Source organism: Nymphaea colorata, chromosome 3 (genome assembly GCF_008831285.2).
Source record: "Nymphaea colorata isolate Beijing-Zhang1983 chromosome 3, ASM883128v2, whole genome shotgun sequence".
Taxonomy (NCBI): domain Eukaryota; kingdom Viridiplantae; phylum Streptophyta; class Magnoliopsida; order Nymphaeales; family Nymphaeaceae; genus Nymphaea; species Nymphaea colorata.
The window spans coordinates 19854087-19878576 of record NC_045140.1 but is presented as its reverse complement, the minus strand read 5'-3'; the positions used below and the strand labels follow the sequence as shown (position 1 = coordinate 19878576).

The following is a 24490-nucleotide window of genomic DNA, read 5'->3' as shown; positions in this document are numbered from 1 at the left end:
ATCATCTTCAATCTGTTAATGGTTGAACAGTGTAGTCCCCTTCGAATTCATGATCTTATCTGGAGTTTGGTCTAATTATTTTCGACTTCTATAAATATCCCAAAATGGGTGTCATAATTGAAAAAGCCAGTTCCGGCTATAGATTAGTATTGGCCCCCCTCAAAAAAAAAAATTGCAAGTAAATATTACAAAATTTTATTATCTTATATATATATATATATTTTTTAAAATTATATTTCCTGTTATATAATTATATCGAACTGTCCTCGCCGTCTCACGCTTGTAGAAGATAAGCCATAAAGAGTAAGATTAGATTGTTGTGTTCATCAAAGTGAGCAATAATAGAATGTTACAATAAAGGAGCCGAAATAGCCGCCGTATCCGTGTCCACGTTCCGTACATGCTCGTATCACGAATGGCTTTTTCTTATTATATCGCATATGAGTTTTAAAAGTTGGAATATTTTTTGTATGACATTAATTTTCCAAAACGTATTTTTTACGCATTTTGCATTGTTTTCACCAGTTTTATATTAATGATGCATATTTCCAAAACGTATTTTTTACGCATTTTGCATTTTTTTTCACCAGTTTTATATTAATTATGCATATTTCTTGGGAAACTTTACATACACACACACAAAACCTCATGGGAGCAAGAAAACTTGATTGTTATTTTGCACATGATTGGGGTTGAAAATTTCCAACTAATGATTCTTCATCGCCAATTCCGTTTTCTTTAGCCAATGTATGCATCAATTACTGTAAGGTTATATGGTTATCTCATTCTCTGGTGAGCGGGAGGAAATCTCACTGCCCCATCCCCTAGGACCTACAGCTGCTTTTCTGCTGCTGCAAATTGTGCATGCATGTCTTTCAAGCTACTCTAGGATTGATTTTTTCTGTATGTCATATTAGGAAAAGTATTTCAGTGGCAAATTGAAGGCAAATACCTGCAGATGATGCTGGTGGGCAAACCGCAAGAATGAAGAATATAAATCTTGTATCATAGTGTATGTTAAAGATGATTAAGATTGTATTTTACATTTCATACGGAAACAAAATCAAGTATACATGTATTCATGGGCTAATCCATTTTCTGAGCACTTTAACACGCGTATAGCAACAGGACATATGAGATAATGGATGGACCATTCTTATGCACAAGGCTGGCGCTATATGAGGCTATATCCTTCAAATTTTTTAATTGTTTATGTGCCCAATTCTACCTTGTAGACGTGTCTATCTTTTTCTTCACCAAATTTAAGTGAATATGCAAATACGTTACATTTTCAGACATTAGTTTGATTGTTGTGAAGGATAAAATATACTAAATCGGATTTATGACTCATACATGAAAAACATTTGAGCAAAATTTGATTGGGTTGATTATCTTTATAAAATGTCATGAACTATTGTTTGAGTAACAATTACATAAAAAGTATGGACTTTATGCACGAAAAAGCACAAAAAAATAGTGAAAAAATGAGCATACACTTATCTGTTTTAGTAGTGCTTATTTGGTTTAAGTGTTTTGACTCAAAACACTTACAAAGCGTTTGGATTCACACAAACGAGTATAAAAAAAAAGTATCAGATTTCGTGCATACTAAACAGCATATTTAACTTGAGAAGTCTATGAAGAGGTTTGCACAAGGTTATTTGGTATGAGCACCACAAACTCAATACTCACTACATGCATCATGTAGAAAACCTAACAAATGTTAACAAGTCGTATATAAATGAATTCTTAATATTCAGCTTTTTTTATCTGAGCAAGTATAACTGCAGCGTTCTCTATATAATGCCTCAAGGTCAACTGGTATAAGCACCATCAATTGGAAGCTCGCTACACTAGTAAAGTAGAAAGCTTGAGCAAGCAAAATAGAAAAAGAAAGAATGCGAACAGCACGATGAACATATACACAAAAAATCTTTTCAAATCATTTGAGCTTCACAAGTCCGCCTATGCAGTCCATCCTACCATCAAATTGTCATTCTTGTTCTACAGGTGCCGAGACCCTGCTTTTTCTTCCAAAGAATTTTCGTGTCTCATTGAATGGGGCCATGCACCAGTTGCCTGGGACCTTTCCGTTTTACTAAGAACTCCTCAATTTCATTTGTGTGCAATGGATCAACTTTTCTTAATAACAGTTAATAGTTTACCCTTCATCATGTGGCATGCATGATCAAATTTGCTAAATATGAGTGACATGAGAGAGAGAGAGAGAGAGAGAGAGAGAGAGAGCTGAACAGAGAATTGCCATATAACTAATATCCTTGTGCTTGTATACACAAAATCGTTTGCTTGTTTGCAATAGCACGTACAACATTGAACCTTCATCAGCTGCCTCAAAATGGACTACAAAAATGGCTACACCCCTTCCCAGAATGGTAGATAACAGAAGCTTCTGACCTCCTTTTTCCTTCCAAACTAATTTAAGATTGAACAAGGTTGAAATATAATATGTGCAATAGCTAAGCAGCAAAGAATAACGAAGCGAATAGAACAGACACTATTGATGATCAAATGCGGGCGCCAACTGCAGGGCCACTGCACTACCAGCCTGCCATCTCGTGGCCATTCATGGTGCAGCTATCTAGGAAAAGGATTCAAACCAGAAGGTTGGTTTAGCATGTAAATGTAAGGGTTCAGGGTTGCATGGGAAGTGTAGGAGGAGGCAAGATGGAGTTGGCAAGCTCTTCGTTCACCTTCACTGGAAGTGGTGGCATCTGCTTCATTACATCTGGCATGTCATTCAAGCTGCACAAAAGTTACTGGTTAGAGCAAATACGTGTCCAAATCATGATCAGCATGTTTGAAGATGTGCGTCTGTGTCATATTGCAAAAAGCAGGAGAAAGAGAGAGAGAGAGAGAGAGACTCGTTTAGGATTGTGAGTATATTGTCTCGAGTTTGACAGAAGAGACTTATGTTCTCTTGTATCTGCAAGCAATAAAGTTTGGTCAGTATTACAAAGAAGCAATGAATGAAAAGGAGACCATTTGTGTGTATTTCACATTATAAATCTCCTGATTTTTCTACAAAGAAGAAATGATGTATGAATGGACAAGCAACTTTTTAGGTAAAAGAAGAGTAAAAACTAGCTTTACCTTGAAAGATGCAAGATTACTTGTGATCTGGTTGAAAACCTGTGCGTTTTGTTCAAGAAGTTGCCCTGTCGGCCCACCAATTGCTGCAACAGAATTGATGATCACTCATCAGATATTGACTGCACTAGCATATTATTCAAAAATCTTAGGTGCATATCTATGTACCCTCATGTTTTTGGATCTTTAAAGCACTCCTGGACACGAAAGTTGTGATTAATCATTAATCCTTTTTTACAGACATTAAAACACTGATTGACATGCATATAATGTAATTAATCCTTCTCATCAAGCCTAAGTTATCTAGAACGTGAAATATTTTTTGAGAATCTAACAAGCAGGATGACTACATGAAACTGGCCATTTGTGCAAAATTGTATTGAACCAATCATTAGCTTCCTCATATTAGCAAGTCAAACTTTCAGTATTGTGACAGAAACATTTCTAATTACAAGAGCAAAGATGCGTGAAGATCTTTCTTATTGGCATGATGTTCCTTCCAAGCTCACAATCTTTTATCCATCAAAAAGAAAAGGAAAATGATTTCTTAAATCTTGCACATTCATAGGAGGATGAAACTATTCATCCATTTTCCATAAAACCATTGTAAGTTGTAATTTCTAACTACAAGCAAATATAAACTGCATAACCTGTAAGATGCAAATACATACACAACCGACCTTTGTAAGAAATACCATCATCATTATCCATAGGAAGCATTTGCATGGTGTACGAAGGAACGTTCTGCCTTGCTCCTGACTGACTCGGCTTTGCAGGGTCAGTACTTTTTTCCTTTGGAAAACAAAAAATTATCATAACAAGGATTACTACATTTTCAAGAATTAAAGCACAGAGATGACCAAAGCATGTGCGGATGAACTTTCTAGGATAAGCATGGAAAAGGAGAAAGTAGACAGTCATATATTTTGGATAAAAATGCACAGTAGAAGCATGTTATCTATCACATATAAACTACAAGTGCTAACAACTAAGGAACTTCCACAATTAATCTTCCAGAAGTACATGCAGTAGATGTTGTTTGACACTTTTTTGAAGTCAACAACCAAACTACATCCCCCAAAATGGCTACCTCAGTAGAAAAGCACCAAACCCTCCAAAAATTGTAGTTATTCATGGTTACTGATTTTGCAAGAGAACTTTTGTGGCAGGTACCTTTCATATTCTAATGGATAAAGCAATTCTCCACTTCCAGCTGCATATACAGCCAGCTACATATACAACCAGCTGAAATAAATATATTCTATTTTGGATGCAAAGTGTTAGATGACAATCGAATTTCATTGAGATGAATTTCAAGCTGAAGAAAAATAAGCACAAGAATTCACTGTTAAAACAAAATTATACTTTCTATTTTATAATACACTTCTAGACATAAATTTTCATGGATGTCAGAAAATTGATTTTGAGAAAAATCAGATGAACTAGCATATAACTCCTTCCTGTAGTATTTCAGATGAATATGGTCATTTTAGACACATGGATTAGCATACAAGCAGTATGGCCCATCCACCTCAATGTGAGCATGATACATGTGTCATCTGTCCATGCATTCCTATGTCACCTGAGTGAGAAGGAGAGTGCAGAAACAGGTGCTGGTGCAGAAAGGGCAGGAGTTTAAACCGGGACCACTAACACAGAGAGACAAAGAAAGAGAGAGCCCCTACATGTCCTCACCAATCCCCATAAACAAGTACAGTTTTAAGAAAGAGAGAGAGAGGGAGATAAAGAGCTCTGAGGGAGATAAAGAGAGAGAGAGAGAGGCATGAGATACAAGGTGCTTCTTTCTGAAATCAAAAACCAAACTAAAGGGGCAGAAGGAGACCATGGAAAAAATAAAAGGAAAATTTTGCTAACAATGAACCATCTTTCCAAAAAGGAAGGCAAATTTGAAAATTTATCCATAGTGACCCAATCATGTATACTGGTAATATTTGTGGCAGAGGTGGCATGTGCATCCTGGCCCTCTCAATGCCCTAATGTGGCTCTCCCACCTTATATAGATAAAACAAGCTTATCTATAGAAATAAAAGAAATGTATGCAATATGCATTTGAATTAGAGCATGAAGCATGACAACCATCAATTGTTAGTCCGCATACAAAAGCACCCATCTACATCCCAACCCAATGCACATCCACTCAGGTGCAGCAGAGTATTTGCAACAACAATGTGACACAGGACGCATTCCTTTGATATTCCAAAGGGTACTAAGAATTATCCAGATGAACATGAGGATGCATCAGACCTGCTCCACTCGACCTCCTTCCCATCCCCCCAACCCAATACCATGCATAGGCAAAAACATGCACATGAAAACAACCATGCATGCCCCTAGGCAAAACTCACATACTCCTCTAATGATGCAAGCCAACTACAGAAAAAAGCCAATGGAAATATGTTGAACAAGCCTAGCATCCGAACAGAAAATTTGAAGATTACACTTTCTAAGAAAATCTCCCTGCTGAGCAGCCACAACATAGTAACCGAACAGCAGCAGACCACTATTAACCATCATTAGGTAAACTCCTTTAAGATTTCTTTTTAAGAAAAATATCAATAACGACATAATGGTACCTGATACAAAAAACAAAGAGAAAATTGTGAGCATATCCTAATCACCATGAACATATCTAACTACCTACCTTCTTATCTTTACTCTTCCGAGACAAGTTGTGATCTTCAGTTTTCCTTCTTTTGCTGTTTTCCTTTTTCTGAGAAAAACAATAAGATGCCACCTTAGTGCACAATTAATAAAGGAAAAGAACCGCACAATTAACAAAGGAAAAGAACAAAACCATTTTTTAGCTGCTTTGAAGTGCAAGTCTTCAAAATATGAAGGTTAATAAGTTGGAAATGTGTAGATATTTTCCTTCTACTGCAATACACCCAGTTGGTTAGGCATCTAATCAAATGCCAAACTGGACATAATTGAAACAGTAATTCAGGGTGATCACCAGCTCAGATGAGGAAAATTTGTGAAATGGAGAAATTCCACAGACTTAAATAAGAAAAGGAGACAACCAGAAAGCAACTAATATACAATACATGAGCAATAGTGAAATGGAAAACACTTGTAGTTATGCCATTTGCTTTATTAAATCATGTGACCAATGAATCGCAAGAATCAAAACAGGAAGGAATATGAGAAGAACAGTGAAATGGAAAACACTTTTAATTAAGCCAACGGCTTCACTATATCATATGATGACAGAAGTCACAGGAACTAAAGACATGCTAAGAACAGAAACAGGAAAAGAGAAAACGAGACAAAAAGGAACCACTGCCAAGTTAGGTTAGGGAGGAAAAACAAAAGCAAAAAAAAAAAAACAAATTTATACATCGTTGAAAGCCTGAAACTAGAGAGCTGGAAAATTAAAACGTTAACATGGTTCTTATTCCTTACCCTCTCTTCAGACTTTCGTTTCCCCATTCAGTTGCACAACATAATCATGAGAAGCTATAAAAACCAAACGTTTGCATGCAAAATCATAAGAATTTTTTGTTTCGCTTTGGAATAGAAAAAGCATGAAAACAATAATAAGGACCTGAGATGTTGACCAAATTTACATGACAAGGTAGAGTTTGTCAACTGCAGACTTAAGATCTACAGAACAAGCATTGTCACAAGTATTGTTTCGGGTTTTTGTTGGTGTGGTTTTTCTTGGGTATTACTTACGAACTTTACTTTCACGGGAATTCAAAAATCTTTAAATATAAAATAATAATAATAAATTATAAAAAATTGAGTTTTTGACTATTTTCCTTACAAAAAAAACATTGATAAAAATTAAAAAAAAAGTAATTAAAATTTTAAAATAAACCTCCAAAAAGATTAAAATAACATAAAAAGTCACAAGATTTGATTTTGATTTTTTTTCCAAAATATTGTGATTTTTCACATTTTTGTTTCCTTTATCTTTCTATTCTTACAACGTCAACTTTTGTGATGGTGAGAAATAGAATTCCTCCTTTTGACCTTAGAACAGACCTTTTGACAATATAAAATAGGATACAATGTATCTTAAGTGCAGATCTCAGTTCTGACCTCGGACTGTTAGGTTGTTATGCTGTGGATTTTGGGGCCAAACTCTTGTCACATCAGTAAGGCTATGCCACATTAGATCCACGAATGCAAGACCCTAGCACACTAATTATCAATCCTTCACACATGAATACTAGCATCAGAACAAGCAGCACCTTTTACATATTAAATACAAGAATAAGATTGTCCTGGTTGCTATATTTATGGATCATAAGCAATTGTTTGGAAACTCAGATTATGATAGAATATGTGGAGTAAGTTTCCACAAAAGGTTAAACTGCTTGCATGTCCTAACAGAAAGAGGGGGGTCCAGAATTGACTTGGTTCACTTCACCCAAAAAAGGAAAAGGAACTGCAGAACAATTTGCCGAGATATGTCATAGTAGAACAGCAGTTGCCATCCAGGAGTTCTCTTCTAATATTTTTGGTTTTCCTAAACCATGAACTTCAACATTTATAAAGAAGAAGATGATGGCTTTGAACATGAGAATTTATTTTCCAAGCCAAAATGACAAAATATTACCAAGCACATGAAGCCGCAACTACTCACCGACATCCACTTGCATCGCAAAGCTACATCTCTGACCGTCTTATCCTTCAACTGCATAGCAATTTTGGCATAACGAACAATATTTGATTCAGATGCGTACCTGCACCATTACCAACACTATCGTCAGGAAATCCACTTGTCCTTGCTAGATACAAAGTGGGTAATCTGTCATTAATGCCAAAAGTTGGCAAACATATTTTATGCTTACCATACATCAAAGTATAAATTTGGCTCCCCAATCCATATATAAATTATGATGGTATTCCAGGAAAAAAACCCAGGAATCTGCCAGAAATGAGAGATCCAACACTTTCTAGCCAAAAAAAAAAAAAAGGGCCCCATTCTTTTCAACCGACACCTCTCTCTCTCTCTCTTATCTCTAAAGGCATAATTATCAACTCAGCAGCTTTGAAAAGGCTCCTGTAGAGAACTTTCAGTACTAATAAAGCTTCAAAACTAGAAGGTAAAATAATATGTGCAAGTGGCATCAACTCAAATATGCACACGTAGATTTGTTTAATATTATCAATTTAAAGAATCCAACTCTTGGTTATATTTACCTTTCCAATGCTTATGATATAATGAGTCTTCCGGTATTCATACAAATGAACCGCTGATATTTTTGAAGCACTTAAAAAAGCATGCTTACATGTTAAATCACATCACCCAAAACTTATTTCCTACTAAACACATCATGCATATCACATTCGTAAAATCCACTACATTCTGTAACTACTGAGCTCAGGCAAGAGCAAGTGCCATAGTTAGCAAGCAAGCTAGCAGATGAGGTGAGTCAGGTGACCTTTATCATTTTTCACTGATTACTAATGAGACCATGGGCCTTCACGTATTCTGCCTTTTTGGGAAGTGTCAAGCTTCTAGGTTGAGCCAACATTTCTCTCAATAGTTTGCTGGTCAAGCAAGGCTGTTTTGTATGGTAAGGATTGGGGTCATTATCACCAAAATCCTTAAGGATCTCCTGTCGCATCTCAATCGCATAATCACATGGATAACGTAGATATGGGCCACATACCTGTGTTTGGTACACATTTTCATGGATACCTCATAGTACTCTATGGATCAGGTCTGAGTTAGATCTAAATATTATAAGACATCCTCAGTGTTTTAGTGTTACCTTCTTTAACCTTATAAGTGTTTCAACCGGTCCCCCCTTTGCATCCATCTCCACATTACACCGTGGTTTCTACATGACCATAATGAGGAGAAGGAAAGATGTTCTCCCCAACCATCTAGAAAGTTGAGTAAAGGGTTGCATAAGAATGAAGGCACCTGCTTCCCGGTAGTTGCTTCACAGATTTGTTTGAGGTATCCCACTACTTGAATTTGCAAAAGAAAGGTACGTGTTATTTGTCTCACACTGCATATGGTCCATTATACAGCGCCACCGTTCCTTCTTACGCTGCTGCTGACATTTATTATTATTGTTATTTTAGTAGTAGTAATAGTAGTACTACTACTGCCAGTACTATTACTACCACCATTATTGTTCCTCCTACGACCATCATTATGCCGTCAGCAGCAAACGAACAGGTGAAACTGGAAATAGAACCAGAATACCAATTCCCAGTACGCAAAACAAAAGGATAGCGGAATCAAATTCCGGATATAATTCTTGAAGAACTGCACCTTTAGATGCATGGATTTGTCAAAAACAAGTTAAGAAAGGAGGAAAGCCCTTACTTGGCAAGGCCGTCCTCGAGGATGGATTGCTCATCCGCGGTCCACTCCAAACAAATTCCTGGGTTGTGCTTGAGCGCCTGGGCGGGGCCCGAATTCTCGGCCGTGGTTGAAGCCACGGCAGGGCCTGGCCCTCCGGCACTGCGGTTGTTGTGGCCGTTGAGAGCGGCAGCACCCTGTCCCTGTCCTTCCTGCGAGGGGTTGGCGCTCGCAGCCATCTTACTACAGAGAGAGAAAGGGTGCAACAGAAAACCCTCCTTCCCTCGGTCCTGAATTAAACCAGAGGAAAAGGAAAGTTCCGAAAACCTTGCAAAGAGAGCGGGCGTTGGCCTGGAAGTCCTCGCTCCTTCACCTTGAAGTGGCAGAAGGAGGAATTAGAGGAAGGATTTTGGGAGTGAGACTGAAGGGAGCTCGCTGGGGCTCGGCATCACCGACGTCGCCGTTGTCGATTGCCGGCGGGAAGCATGGCCATACCATAATTAGAGAGAAAGTCCGTCAGAGGCAGAGATTTGTGGAAGACTTCTTCTGGGGCTCCGGATCTGTACGGCCTCGGAAAACGAGCTCGCTTTATTTTTCCTTCCCTTCCCTTTTGCCTTCCCCCCTTTTTCTTCGCGGTCACCCTTTTCCCTTCAACCTCCAACTTTGGAGATGAAAACTGGTATTATATATATATATATTAAAATATTTATTTAATTTTAGTTGTTTATTTAACCGTTTAACTATGTAGAAAACAATTGGTTAAATAAAACAATCGAAATTTAAATGTGTTTTTGTTAATTTAGCAAAGCTTGAATTTGTTTTTATGAAAAATAATACATATGATGGGCTGCCTGAGTTACCAAAGTTTAAGTCTAAAGTCGAATTTTTAATTGCATCTGATGGCGAAAGTTCCTACCTATAACTACATGATTTATTTAATTATATACTATGTTCTTTGTAAATCTCAAATGCCTAACTTAGTGAACATGTTATGAGTTACGAAGAGTCATATCCGTTGCCGTTGCTGTCGGGACCGGGTCTGGATCTTCCAATGGTAAGCAGAGTCCCGACCGAACCCACTAATTTGGAGGCCTGATAGGGAATAGTTAGAGGTTCTTCTTAGAGCATTTGGCAATAAAAACACAAATTTTTTATGAGAGGTTCTAATTATAGTTTTAAAATTTTGAAAGTAATCCAAATATCATTTTTCAAAATTTTTATATACGACAAGTGAAATTCTTTCAAACTTACATGTAAATTAAAAAAAAAAAACAAGGAGGAGCCAAGGCACCTACTAGCCCGGCTTGGCTCTGCCCCTAAACACGAACACATCTTTTTATGAGTACAACTTAAAGATTAAGATAGTTTCATAAACACTTTAAGACAGATTCATATAACACCGCATTCTACCACATTAGGAATTTTTTTAAGTTTGAGCTGTCTATTTCTCTCTTCTAGCAAAACAAAAAAACAAAAAAGAAAAACAATGAAAAGTGTTCAACTCTGGAATTACACACTTTTGGGTGAGACGCAAGGGGGGCATGTGTTCTTAAAAAAAAAAAACCTTTTGTCAATAAAATAATTTTACTTTTTAAATTTGAAACAGTTTCAGTGAAAAATTAGTGAAACATGACAAAAAATTAATGAAGTCGAGAACATCAATGTGACCGAGTGAGAAAGTATGACTCGTTGAAGATTAAAACCAGAGAGGCCTAAAACAGCCGAGCAAAGGGTTCGAGATGAAAAACTCCCAAAGCCAAGAGTGGCTCTTCACAGTTAGTGCATAAAAGAACCACGAAACTTATGAAATGTATTCAATATATTTCACTTCATGTGAAGTCCAACTATGGCTAAAGCTGAAGACATAAAATAGGAAAAAAAAGACCAACAAATATTACAATGAAAATGAAACTATACATATATGTGTGTGTATATGCTGAAATCCCTCGATCATTCGTTCATTTGGATCTCTCACACATGCAGTTCAATTTTATAGGAATTGAAATCAATCAGCTGCCAAATGCCAACATATGACATAATATTAAAAAACTGTCACTAAAAGCACACTCTCAAATGAGCATAAGCAATAGATTATATGGTGTTTCCAATAATGGCTTATGATGCATCTTTGTGGCGGATTCAAATATTTAACTAACTATTTGACAACTGGTTGATTTTAATCTTCATATATATATATATATATATATATATATATATATATATATATATATATATATATGTAGGAGGTGGGGCGACGTATAATGGGAATCCCCTTCAGTCATACCGGTACCAAATACATTGAGGTGTCTGTGTGAGAGGCCAGAATCCTCCGGCTGACCATAGGAAGTGAGGCCTTCTTATATATGTATGGTTAAAAATTAAAAATCTATGACTACGAGCAGTCGTCACAAGAATGTTAATCATGGGCTGTAATGCAATAATGGTTCATAGTACTCTTAACAATGTTTTAAGGTGCTTTTAGTGACAGATTTTTAATTTCTAACTGTCCAGTAATTATCCGGCAAATTTGAATCCTCCGTCGCATATTCAAAATGCTGTAAAAAATTTCTTAACGTTGCATTCTCAGGATAAGATTGTCATTTTCAGCAATTGAAGACTATGAGCCATTATCCACATTCTTTTTCACAAAATAAGAAAAAATCGGTCAGAAGACTAATGAATTTCACAATATACCTAATTCGCGGTCCATAAAAAATTAATCTTGAAAATTTTTTTTGCTGGGAAGTAACTGCTGATTGCAGACAGAAATAAAATAATTAAGCAACAGCTGTTATCTTACAAGGGTTCATCCATTTTAACCATCAAAATTATTTCTTCAGGTAGAACCAACCCATCATTCAAGATCTCCACATCTTTTGATTCTATTGATATTTTCACTTCCATAGAGTAAGGTTTTTCACTTAATCTAGGAAGGCCTTTACTAGTTAGATGTATTCTCTCTCACTGGTCTCCATAAAAGATTCTCAAAATTCTCTTATGCCAGAAATCTGCAAAAGACATAATGGGGACATGAGTTTCTATCTAGGTTAATGTCCAAGCCAACTTTGTAAAACTATAATGAAACCGTGTCTGTCTGGTTTAAAGTTGGACAGGCAAAAGGTTACGAATTCATTTTTTTTAAATATTAATGATATCAAAACATTTAAAAATAAAAATGAATACAAAATATAATTAAAAAAAAGGAAATAAGAAAATTTATAATGTGACAACATGAGTTGCATAAAATACAAAAAAAATATATATATATATTTTGCTTCCAAGTTCCAACATATACACCTAAAAAATTAATCACTTAAAATTGCTTGATACTTAAGTGAGCATTAGAATGGACAAGGTCTCATTGTGAATGACACGCCTTTTGGAGTCTTCAAGCAACTCAATGGTGGAAAAATCATAAAACTTGAAAATTTTTATTTTGGAGAACTGACAGAAACTCTTCAAGGGGGAAAAAAAAAGGATGAAAACTCTCAACTTTATTGCATGAAATCAGCCTAAACCTTTTTTTGAATTAAAATTTATAATAATATTTCCATGATGAAGTCAACATTATCCATGATGAAGACAACATTCAGCTTTAATAAATTTATAGTTTTAGGTTCAATTTTCTTATGCTTCTTTATGTTAAGGTGTAATTATACGTTATGTTACAATCAACATAACATATGATACGTTCATAAGTTACACAGAACCTTCTATCATATTGTTGTCTTCATGGTTACATTCCGTAACATAACTTACAGTACGTGACATGCAAAACCGGTCTAACCATCAAACGACAGACCCACGTAATTGATGAAATATTTAGCCAACTTGCATCATGCTCTTCATTTCATCAATTATCCATCAACGCATGTGATTCGTAATTTTGACCTTAATAAAATCACATAGCTCAGTGAAATTTGCCGAAACTGGTGTTTAGCAGCTTTACACATCCTCACCTTGTGCCCTTTAGGACCAACTTGGACCTCAGGGCAATACCCGCAAGTCTGGACAGAAAACTTTTTCATAAGTTCCTCTGCTCCATTCTTCATTGTGAACCAAGACTCTAAAGTCTTGATGCACATCAATTCAGCATTGTCACCTGTAAGTTCTTCAGAATCAAGACATTCACTACCAGGGAGATCCATGCTGACCTCATCCCTTATGTCATTGTTTGAGGCTGAATCATCATCAAATTCAACAATTCTTCCCTCAATTGAGTGGACAGGCCTGGTTCTTCTCATAGTTGGATAATTTGGAAGGTCTAATCCAGCTTGAATGCAGAGCTCTACAATGGCAGGTAGCCTTTTGACTGTGGATCTCTCATCATGTACAACTCTTGGTTTCTTAGCTCTATCATCTAGATGGAAGAACAAGGGAAATCCAACAACATCATCAACTTTCCCATTGGTCCAGACATGCATGGCATTTCTTAGACCACTTCTTGGGCCTGTACATGTTCTTATTTCATGACCCACGCGGCCAACATGAACTTCTGAGCAGAATCTGAACATGAAGGATGACAGGAATAAGACACTGTAGAGCATTAGTCTGAGAGTGAACATTATGCCATTGTGCAACTTAAAAACAGACACCGCTAAATACATTTTCTTGTACACCAAAAACCAGTTTACACTTGGGAAAGAAAGGCACTCCTAATGGGTATAAAAAGTCCACTTAAGAATAAATCCTTTTTGAGATGCCACGTAGCCACTAGACAATAAAAGAAGAAGATTTGCATTAGCTTATGTAAAGCTAAGGCAGCCAGAGATATGAATTGCCTGCAAGGATGCATAAACACTATGAACAGCCACATATACTCAACAGATCCTTCCTTTGAAGTTTGAAGGTATATAACTAATGAAAATGGCAGAACTCTTTTCTGCACAATTGAAGCAGATGAACCCATTTACCCATCTTACCGTCTTAACAGTCAAACAGAAAGGCCCTTGCCATCCAATTGACCCAATATTGGGCTGGAAAATTTGATGAAAATGGTAGCTGCACCATGAATCTGCTTATGATTTTCTTGCTGGTTAATTGGAAATGTACATTGTTTTTTAGCAGGAAATCTCAATTAAGAACTAAGCAGAACTTAGAAGTAGAAGACATTAATTCAAAAAAGACATTTAATCCAAATGATCAAAAAATGACATTTATATCATAATAAAATTGATACCACTTAAATGTTTCATGAATCCACAAAAACCTTTCTGATCAAGCTTTTGCAAAATGAAGACAAGATTATAATAATATCAGAACAAGTCTATGCTTAAGCCAATGAATGAAACTTGTACACCATATATACATGACCTTACTAAGACCAAAACTGAAAAGATATGTCCTCGAAATTAGTTTGACGGATGTATCATATGCATGTTCATACTGTATGAACTGGTTATATTTTATGAGACAGACTTGGTGGAAAAAGGGGTCTGGACTCCAAACACCCTTTTTCTATTTTGAGCTTTAAAAGCCCCAAAGACTGGCTACAACACACTCTTCAGAGTAGCATGTGAGGGAGCTCTTGCGTGTTTGAGGAGAAAAACATTGATTAGAGGCCAATTTCATGTATGGAAGACTGATTTCATATTGAAACTTGAAAGTGCATGTCTTTCACAATTTTCATCATCAATGGTATAAAATTGTTAACTATTAGTGTAGATTTTGTTTTAGAAAATCTTAGTCAGTTGACTGTCAAACATATTTTCTTGGCAATATTATGACACACTCAACAATGGCTGAACTTTTTGGAAGATCTGATGATCTTGCACATCAATGTTCTTAGACATGCATGACCAAAAGAATTGCAATATACATACATATATAAATGTATATAGAGTGACTGAACGATGACTTTGGTTATCTAGAGTCACCTAGCCATCTTACCAATGCCGCCATCTAAAGCATATGGATGGTAGAGAGAAAAATAAAGAAAAAAAAGTATAAACTAATATTAGATGATGAAAATGCCCCTCACCTTTTTCTCCGTGTTTTTCTCTTAACTGTCCATTATGTTGAATTAGATGACCCATATTAGATGGCTGAGTGACTCTAAAAGCCAGAGTCATCATTCAATTTACCGATGTATTTATGGTATGAACTCTCATAGTCCATACATTTAAGTTGCATCTGATTGGCCAACTAGATGGCAGCCCATCCTGTGTGCCACCATGCATTTACATGAAAAATATTACACCAAAACTTTACGAACTATTGCAAAGGAGTTCATGAAGACATAGACAAGGCTTGCAATTGTCAATCTAAAGCTACCTTTGCCAAATATTATAATTCCAAAAATCAAGAAGATACATTAAAAATCTAATAGTCTTTGGTTCTAAAATGGGGCTGTCACAGCAGAAGCATCAACAACAGAAGTTATATCACTATATTAAGAGAACTTGTGGGGAGGAGAACCTAATGGAGCAAAGAACTTAATGAAGATATCAAATCTTTATCACAGATATATGTTCTTAATTTGACTAGTCTAAGGACCTTGTTATTAGGCATTTGAACTTTGAAATTATGTTACTTCAGGTTTTACTCTCAGACTTTTGTGTTAGGGACTATAATTTCAAGTTTAGTTAATGGATGCATCTTGATTACTATATTACTATTGAAACGTGTTCCATGTTTGCCATTGTCATTTCTTGTGTGACGGTTATGCAATTCATTTTCTTTCATGGGGATTTTTTTTTACCATTTCCTAACCTTTTCTAAATTTTCCACGAAATTTTGTAGTAAAAAGTGGCAACTTTTTCTATTATGTTATCTTACATCATGTATCTAACTTCCGATTCAACCAATACATGCTAGGACTAAGTTATGAACTTTAGAATATTTCCCTTACCAACTGTTTGAAATATCTTGATTTGACAACATTTTGAAAAATAACAACAAATATTAAAAAATTAGAATGAAAAGAGAATAATATAATTGAAGATAGTCCATGTTTCACTTAAAAGCTTCAAAGAAAGTATTTGAAGCCCTATATGTACTTTGTGTAGTAGGTCCAACCTAATGTAGCAATCGTTCCACTTTATAATTCATTAACAAATAAAATTCAGAAAAAGAAAAAGAAAATTTGAGAATAATTTGAAAGCAATTTCATCAAATTGTTTAAATGCGAAAAAGAAAAAAATTACCTGCACCTTTTTACGTCAACAACATTCAATAGCTTTGACAGACCATCAAGGAGGTTGGTTCTTGCCTTATAAACTTGATGAGCAATGGGTACAAATTCTGGGATGAGCAACCCATTGTCAGGTGGTTCAAGGGTCCTACAAGGGTTCAGCTTCCTTGCTTCTTTCTCCATTTTTGCCCTCTGTATAAGCACTTTCATGGGGGTTGGATATGGCTTCCTTTCAGATTTGTCCCTAGCTGGCCTAGGAAGGTCAACATAGACCAGATCCTTGTGGGCATCTGATGAAAAGAAAGATCGAGAATACAGCAAAAGCCTCCCTCTCGTGCTTGCAATCCTTTGAGAGGACCACATATAGTATCTCTTCTGTGACTTGCAAAATCAATTTTCTATTATCAGATCTCCTCTTAGAACTCAAAAGCGTAAACTGGAAGATAAAACATCTCAATTGCATTTATCATTTAATGAAATGAAAACGCCATTGCTGAGAAACACAAAAAGAATAGATTCTAAGACTCCATTCAAGTCGTGAATGCAAAAGATCACATAAGGAAACACAGAAATATAATATGCAAGCACATACCGCTGAACGACAAATAAAAACTTTCTTTTGAACGCTATGCTCTGCAACATGATATAACATGTACACTGGAAACAGAATGTCCTTGGAGTGCGACACGTAAAATTTTTAGATGTAAAACTGTATGTGAAAACAATCCTCATGAAAGATTGACATGAATATTTAAGTACGATATATGTCGATGGAGGCCACAAATAGTAATCAGCCATAGTAACCAGATTTCATGTTGTAGGGATCACCCAAGTCGCTCCCATGTCATGTGCCGTGCACTACAAGTAGAGCAGCAACGAAGCTTACGACAGTGCATTTTGCTATACTATGTGAAAGCAGTTTCTGGAAACCATATACAAGAGTTACGAAAAATAAGCATTACGCTAGTAGCCTACCACACTTAGTCCTTGAAGCCAGAGATTCATTGCGCATTTCGACAAACACTTGATGGGCATAACTATATGTTACTAATTCGCCACTCAATCAAGAACTCCTTACGTTGCATATTTTTTCAAATCGTACAAATGCGGTTCCCTTCATTGCCATATAACTAGATCACGTTCAGTACCTAAAATCCTATAAATCAGCAGAATAGTATTTAAACCCTACATAGGCTCCAGAAAACGATGAATGCGCTTACGGGCCTCCAGCACAACACAAGAATATATTGATGCTTTACTTCTTTGGACTACTTACTACACAAATAGCGGAAACACTCACAGGTTTTAAGCGTGCAGGCGCAAGTTTGTGGTTCTCATGGACAAGCACAGAAGCAGATGCCGATGTAGCAGAAGGAGAATAAACAACGGATGGATGATCAAGTCTCTGCTATGAAATGAAAAGGAAAGGATTAGTCAGGTAGACGAGGTTTTAGTCGACTGTCTCCCGTTCCCCTCTCTCTTCGTGATCAGCAGTTCCTAGCCCCTGCAATCTCGTTCAACTGTCTTTTTTGGAGATCTTCTACAATTAATTCTGTTTTGTATCTTGAGATTCTGATTCTATGCTTCTGAGTCCACCTGCGTGGTGGTTTAGTTTTAATTTTCTGTGGTTAATCTCAAATTTCAACTGCTTGTACCTTCCTTGCATTGGTACTTTCGTTCATGAAATTGTCTTTTCTTCAGGCCTTCCATTTATATTCCTAGAGGACTGGGCTATTCTACAAGCACAAAATTCAGGTTTTGTTGTATCTTTCAATTGTTGGGTTCGTGTTCAATCTAGGAATGTTAAAGATGTTTTCTGCATGTGAAAAAGTTACTCGGCACTGCTTGGATTATGTATATGTAGGTGTTTCAATTTGTTTGATGTAGAAATTACGATAAGTCTGCAGCTTTTCTAATGCTATATTATGATGCTCAGCAATTAAGAGACCGCCTAATTAAGTGTGTAGAGCAATTCCTGCTCCTTCAACTACAAATGATGAATACACAACATTCTCATTGATAAGTAACGGTGTATCATTCCCCGTCTAAGTTCCTAAACAATCATGAACTCTGAGAGAAAGGGAGAAATCTAAGTTCTGAAACAATCCTGAACTCTGAAAGAAGGGAGGAATCTAAGTTCCGAAACAATTCTGAACCCTGAGAGAAGAAGAAAAGGAGAGAGGCTTTCACGAGTGTCCCCTCTCAAACAATGTCATCAATCATGCTGATTTCATTATTTTAAAGTCCCCCAGTTATTTAACTTTTGAACATCTTAAAAAAAATTATGACTTATCATCTCTTAACATTTTCAATATATCTGGAAAAAGTGCTTCACTTTACCACCATGTGCATCAACCACAATGGATCATTTCAAATAGTTTGAGAACAGTTGTGTTTTCTTTGACAAGCATTGAGTAAACTTAGCGAATCTAATCGAACTGGGCTGATTCCCTCCAGTCTACAACTAGAAGAAAGTAACTCTGAAGCCTTCTCGTTCATCAATCTTTAGAACTCGTAACTATCGTTCACCATTCTTCGTCAAGGTAACGAAAGGCATTGTCGTGCGAGCATGCCTACCAACGTTCCACTGCAGATGACACAAAATTTTCAGAGGAACTGAAGTGAACATGGCTATGATGTCGGAAAACAACGACATAAGAACAAAGGGCATATAAGATAGACTTGACAAACACCAAAATCTGTCAAGCAAAGGAAGAAATTGATGGAGATTAGAAAAAGATCCTGCAGAAATGGCAAAACAAATAGGAAGATGCTCAAACGAAAGAAGGAAAACCAGAGCTAGCAGAAAAAGGAGCATGGATAAGATAACAAGGGCATTATTTATTTTGGGATAAAATAACAAGGGTTGATTATTTGGTTAACTAATCTCTAGATGATCACGTAGTCATTCCTTTCTGATTTGAGTCCTAAGTATGAAGTTTTTGCATAAAATTCAGAATTTGTAGGGCTTGAATTTCTACATTCCTATGGTTCAAGACTGATTCTCATGATATTTTGTTATATATGCTCTGATATCGTCGGTAGAATTTCCGGCAAAACTGCGATCATTTGGCTGACCCTCCATGAGGCAAGGTCCAAATGAGAACCAAGAAGAGGAGGCGGTCGAACTTCTCAAGCGTGGCGGCGGCCGGCGGGCAGAGGCCACAGACCAGCAGGAGACAGACAGCAAGTGGGCGGCGGCCGACAGGCGCCAGCCTGAGACTGCGAGAGAGAGAGAGAGAGAACAAGGTCCTTTTTTACCGGGCCGTCCGAATGGACCGATTCTCTCCCATGTTGGGCTGGAAAAAGAAACTTTTCTAAAGCCAAAATAACAATTAAAATTTAAGAAATCGTTTTTTCTAAGAAAAGAATTGAAGAATGAAGAGTGAAGACTAGTATCAATTTCATACTAAACAAAACATTTTTTTAAAAATATTGTTCATACATAATGCACAACATATTATAACATTTAATGCATTATGCATTATAGAGATCAACTTCTCCAAAAAACGACACTTTAAAAGCTTGTTGTTGTTCTTTTTTGTTAATCTGCCGATGCTTAGAGAGCCTAATTTCGACATTGTCGCTTTCATGCATTCAAATCAGATATAAAATAGTCGACATGTAACAAGACAAACCAGCAATATTCTACAAATAATTTATATTTTAGAGGTGAAACATGTCACCTGAAGGCAAATAAAAAAACCTTGTTAGGTCTATCAACACGTAGACTAAATTATTTTTAAGATTCTGGCCGTCGGCATACTCTAACCAAACATAAAATAGTATGCCAAGTGAAAACATAATATCTAGTAATATTCTATAGACAATTTACATACACATGTACATATGCATATATACATCTAAAAATTGTTTAGTCAATTGGAAATATGTTATAGAGTTGGAACTGCTTGAATGAAGTTATGATGAATTCCACTGAATGAAGTTTACATGTCCAAACTAGTAGGATTTAAGAAAAAGATAATCAAAATGGAAGGTATAATACACTGTGTTTCCATTGTAACCAGGGGGGTTGTAGTCAGGGGCATAAGGTAAGGCTCTCATGGACCTTGGCTCTAACTCAATTTTTTTTTAAAAAAAATTATATGTAAATTTTAAAAAATCTTACTTGTTTTATATAAAAATTTTGAAAAATGATATTTCAGATTTAATCAAAATTTAAAAACTTTAATTCGACCCTCCTCATGAAAAATTTCTAGCTCTGCTCCTGATTATAGTGACTGATTTCAATGACATGCAATCCGCACATCAAAACACCTCTCAGCCAAAAAATCATCTCCCTGCTTGAATGAAGTTATGATGAATTCCATTGAATGAAGTTTACATGTCCAAACTAGTAGGATTTAAGAAAAAGATAATCAAAATGGAAGGTATAAGGCCAGTACGTGCTTCCATTGTAACCATGGGGGTTGTGGTCAGGGGCATAACCAAGGTAAGGCTCTCATGAGCCTTGGCTCCATCTCAATTTTTTTTTAAAAAAATTACATGTAAATTTTAAAAAAATTTACTTGTCTTATATGAAAATTTTGAAAAATGATATTTCGACCTTAGTCAAAATTTAAAAACTTTAATTCGGTCTCCCTTATAAAAAATTTCTGGCTCTGCCCCTGATTGTAGTGAAGGTAAACCTGATTTCAATGACATGCAATCCGTACATCAGACTCGTGTTGGCAACTCAAAGTATCTCTCAGCCAAAAAATCCTCTCTCCGTCACTATATAATCCTCCAAGTTCAAATTAGATACAAGTTGGATCAACTTTGCTTCATGTTCAGTAATATAAGAAAGATGAAAAATATGAACTTGCTCTGCTATTCAAGTGCCAAAGTTTTGTTTTCCAAGAGATGTGGACAGGTTCTAAACAGATCAAGTGGTACAACAATCAACTAGGGGTGCAAATGGTTCAGAGATGAGCTGGATTCAGCCATGACTGAACTCGACTTAACTGGATCTAGTTTTGGGCCCAGTTTACTGAATAATTGGGTCTAGTGTTGGGCCCATACCACTAAATTTACATTATTTATGTATAGAAGCCTCATTAATTTTTAATTTTTTACATATGAATGTCCCTTCAAGTTTTAAATTTATACTTGGAGTGCCCTTTTAACAAGAATTTTTTTGGCTTCGCCACTGCTACAAAAGCGCATAGTGAATTGAAATCTAATCCGCAACGGAATTCAGTTTCCTCCATCTAGTTTGGCAAAGCATTTCTGAGTTTGGATTGGTAATTTGATATATCCCATGGATTGGCAAAGCATTACCCAGCTTAGTTTAATTTAGCTTACACAAGATTTGTGTTGAAGAGCAAGAGGCTCTGTTAGGGTTTTCCGGGTAGCTGACTTTGAGCCAAAGGTTGAGGAGCACGGCCACCGGCCCGGCACCGGATAATCGCCCCTCGTGCGAGCACCGTGGAGGAGCAAGTTTCTCTAGGGCCTGCAATGTTTCCCCTGCGTGCTGAAGCACCAAAGTTGTGTAGGGTTCTCATAAAAAAAATCAATCTTACTTTAGCTTTTAAGGTTGCATATCCTTGTTTTATAAGGCATAGTATAGCTAGTGAACGCCGTCATTTGATTCATGTGTGTGCTACTCTAGTTGATCAGAAAAATGGAAATGGGGAAGCCTTTCGTTTTTTTATCGGACAGACAGTGAATTGTTAACCTCGTGCTCATCTAAAAAGTTGCATCTAACTTTTAGAGACTGCTTATTCTAAATTAAATTGTTTTTTTTTTCTTTTTCATGAGTGAATATTGTTCACCTTTTATGGGCCACAAGAGAATCCAAAAAATCACGTTGCGGTGGAGGCCCACTGCTTGGAGAGAGACGGTACAAAAGAATAAGAAAAAGTGAGACGTAACTTGGACTCTTGTTTGATTGAGGTGAATAATTAACAAGTTGAAGAATCAATGTACTGGCGATTTTGGCATCTTTCATAGGGTTGGACGAAGAAGACCAAGAATGTAAGGCCCCGAACAGTGGTAGTTAGCAGTTGATGGGAAGAAGAACAGGCCACAGGCAGTTGCTTCCAAAAAATTCCAGAGCTTATCATGAATATCAGTGGGCATTTGGTAATGGATCCCCAGGCTTGACCAATATTGTACCAGCCTCGCCTAGGTAGGTTCCGATCTTTGTTTGCTTCATCCTTTTGCCTTTCTTATATAAGCAAACTGCACTCGAGCCGAGAGACTTTGTCAACTACTCTGTGTCTCTTTTGGCTTGCTCGAATAGTCAATGGAGGAGCAAGGATTTTTTAGTCATGGAGCACTTGCATTGGTGACATAAATTTGGTGTGGGCATTATGTGATTTTCAATGGGCTCATGTGGGCAGTGGCCCACCCTAACCAACAAGTAGCTCCGCTACTGCGAATAGTTGTCTCTTACAAAAATCTAGTCAGGCTTGCTAGTTCAGTTAAGGATTTTGGTGTCTTAGACCCATCATAAGTCGTTTCTCATTATCATAATCCATGCAATGAATTCCTCGTTCTTAAAGCTGCTCTAAGTGGAGGTTTTTCATCGGTCCTACCACCCAGATGAGAATTGAACACCCTTTGCTTTTCTTCCTTCCATTCAGGGGCTAGGGCTAAGTTGGTAAGTCCCAACAAAAAAATGAATTGACAACACATATTTTTACACCCACCTACCCAACTAGCCATCTTATATATGTCCTTTAAAACATAACCTTGTAAACCTTTACTTCGAAAAGTGGTAGTATACTGAGCAGTAAGGTAGTCTACTTTCGTTAAGGAATCATGTTCGAATCTTGGAGGGGTCACTATCACGTCTGAGTGTGTTTTACCTTTAGACCGTAAAAAGGTCCCGAAACATGGCCAATGGCCTCTCTTAAGTGTAGCGGAATGAACCACTCACCATTTTTTTAAAAAAAAAGCTCTTATAAACTTTTAAAAGGCAAAAAAAAAAAATCTATATGTTGTTTGAAAAGAGCACCATCAAGAGCTGGGTTTTAACTTTTTTTTAGGCAATCATAAATCTGGTCGCGACATATTTTACATAAATATATATCTTTTCAGATTATAAAAAGTTGTCATATATAATAGATAAACATGCACATAATATGTTCACAGGATGGAGACGGTGTTAGACTTTCAAACTTTTAATATGTTCAATGATTGGAAATGAAAACATTTCTACCCCATAAACATAATAAAAAATGTAATAATGTTCACATGTCTTGGACATGAATCATGATGTTGCATTTTTTAAATTTGTAATATGTTCAATGATTGGAAATGATGTGGGTTGTATGGTTGATGGCTGAAACATGAGACAACTAAAGAAATGAATTAACTTAAGCGATCACATATATGGATACTAAGATAGATTATTTTTGAACAAATTCGATTCAATTCAAGATATATACGATTGTATCGTATCGCTAAGAAAAAGCCGCTTTGCTTGGTCTGCTTTTCTTGGCGATCTGACGTGTAGGTGTCTTCATTGCTTGAACCCATACGTTGAATACCTTTTTGGATTTTTCATATTTTGCAAATTAGTCCTAAATTTATGTGAATATTATTAAAACAACTGACTTTTTTGCTTCCTTTTGCAAAATAATGCTTGTATTGCACAACTCCTCCTCCTTAAGGGGCATTTGACGCCTTGAAATGAAAATTTCAGTTCTAATTTTCCTTTTGGTTGGGTAATATCGATTTTTTATTACAGAATTTGAAAAATGATATGTTTGATAAAACAAGAATTAAAATTCTAAAATTGATGAATTAAAACATCATGACATGTGCCTAAAAGGTGATGAAACATTCTAAAATTATAAAATCATAATTTTACCTCCTAAGGTAGAATCACAATTTCAGAATTTTGATTTAAGAATGACTTTATAATTCCGGAATCAACATTCTTTGTTTAATAACACAATTTTCATATCATCAAAAATGAGAATTTTAAGTTTATAATTCTATAATTCTGGCAT

The 24490-nt window shown here is 36.2% G+C and overlaps 2 protein-coding genes across 5 annotated transcripts; both read right to left on the bottom strand.

Annotated features, from left to right (window-relative positions):
• Positions 1–2242: 2242 nt before the first annotated feature.
• LOC116251095 (uncharacterized) lies at positions 2243–10050 on the bottom strand. Its single transcript, XM_031625169.1, has 7 exons — positions 9422–10050; positions 7721–7820; positions 5771–5839; positions 3789–3900; positions 3112–3194; positions 2883–2944; positions 2243–2763 (listed from the first exon to the last, which is right to left on the bottom strand). Exons 1-7 carry the CDS (start codon positions 9634–9636, stop codon positions 2652–2654), a joined length of 753 nt encoding a protein of 250 aa, XP_031481029.1. The 5' UTR covers positions 9637–10050; the 3' UTR covers positions 2243–2651.
• Positions 10051–13113: 3063 nt separating this feature from the next.
• LOC116249825 (APO protein 3, mitochondrial-like) lies at positions 13114–18716 on the bottom strand. Of its 4 annotated transcripts, none has more exons than XM_050076575.1 (3): positions 17830–18716; positions 16543–16910; positions 13114–13903 (listed from the first exon to the last, which is right to left on the bottom strand). In XM_050076575.1, exons 2-3 carry the CDS (start codon positions 16890–16892, stop codon positions 13255–13257), a joined length of 999 nt encoding a protein of 332 aa, XP_049932532.1. In that variant the 5' UTR covers positions 16893–16910; positions 17830–18716; the 3' UTR covers positions 13114–13254. The 4 variants fall into 4 exon arrangements, with proteins under 4 accessions (XP_049932532.1, XP_049932531.1, XP_049932529.1 ...); XM_050076574.1 differs by having other exon boundaries at positions 16543–16904; XM_050076572.1 differs by lacking the exon at positions 17830–18716 and adding an exon at positions 17505–17726.
• Positions 18717–24490: the final 5774 nt, after the last annotated feature.

Bases quoted from the DNA above. Each gene is read 5' to 3' on its own strand.
- LOC116251095 (XM_031625169.1), bottom strand. From the start codon at position 9,636: ATGGCTGCGAGCGCCAACCCCTCGCAGGAAGGACAGGGACAGGGTGCT. The intron at 2,945-3,111 runs GTAAAGCTAGTT...TATTGCTTGCAG, and splicing joins GTAATCTTGCATCTTTCAAG to ATACAAGAGAACATAAGTCT. The intron at 2,764-2,882 runs GTCTCTCTCTCT...ACTTTTGTGCAG, and splicing joins ATACTCACAATCCTAAACGA to CTTGAATGACATGCCAGATG.
- LOC116249825 (XM_050076572.1), bottom strand. From the start codon at position 17,564: ATGCCCATCAAGTGTTTGTCGAAATGCGCAATGAATCTCTGGCTTCAA. The intron at 16,911-17,504 runs GTAGGCTACTAG...TGATTTTGCAAG, and splicing joins GGCTTCAAGGACTAAGTGTG to TCACAGAAGAGATACTATAT. The intron at 13,904-16,542 runs GTAATTTTTTTC...CTTCATGTTCAG, and splicing joins GTTGACGTAAAAAGGTGCAG to ATTCTGCTCAGAAGTTCATG.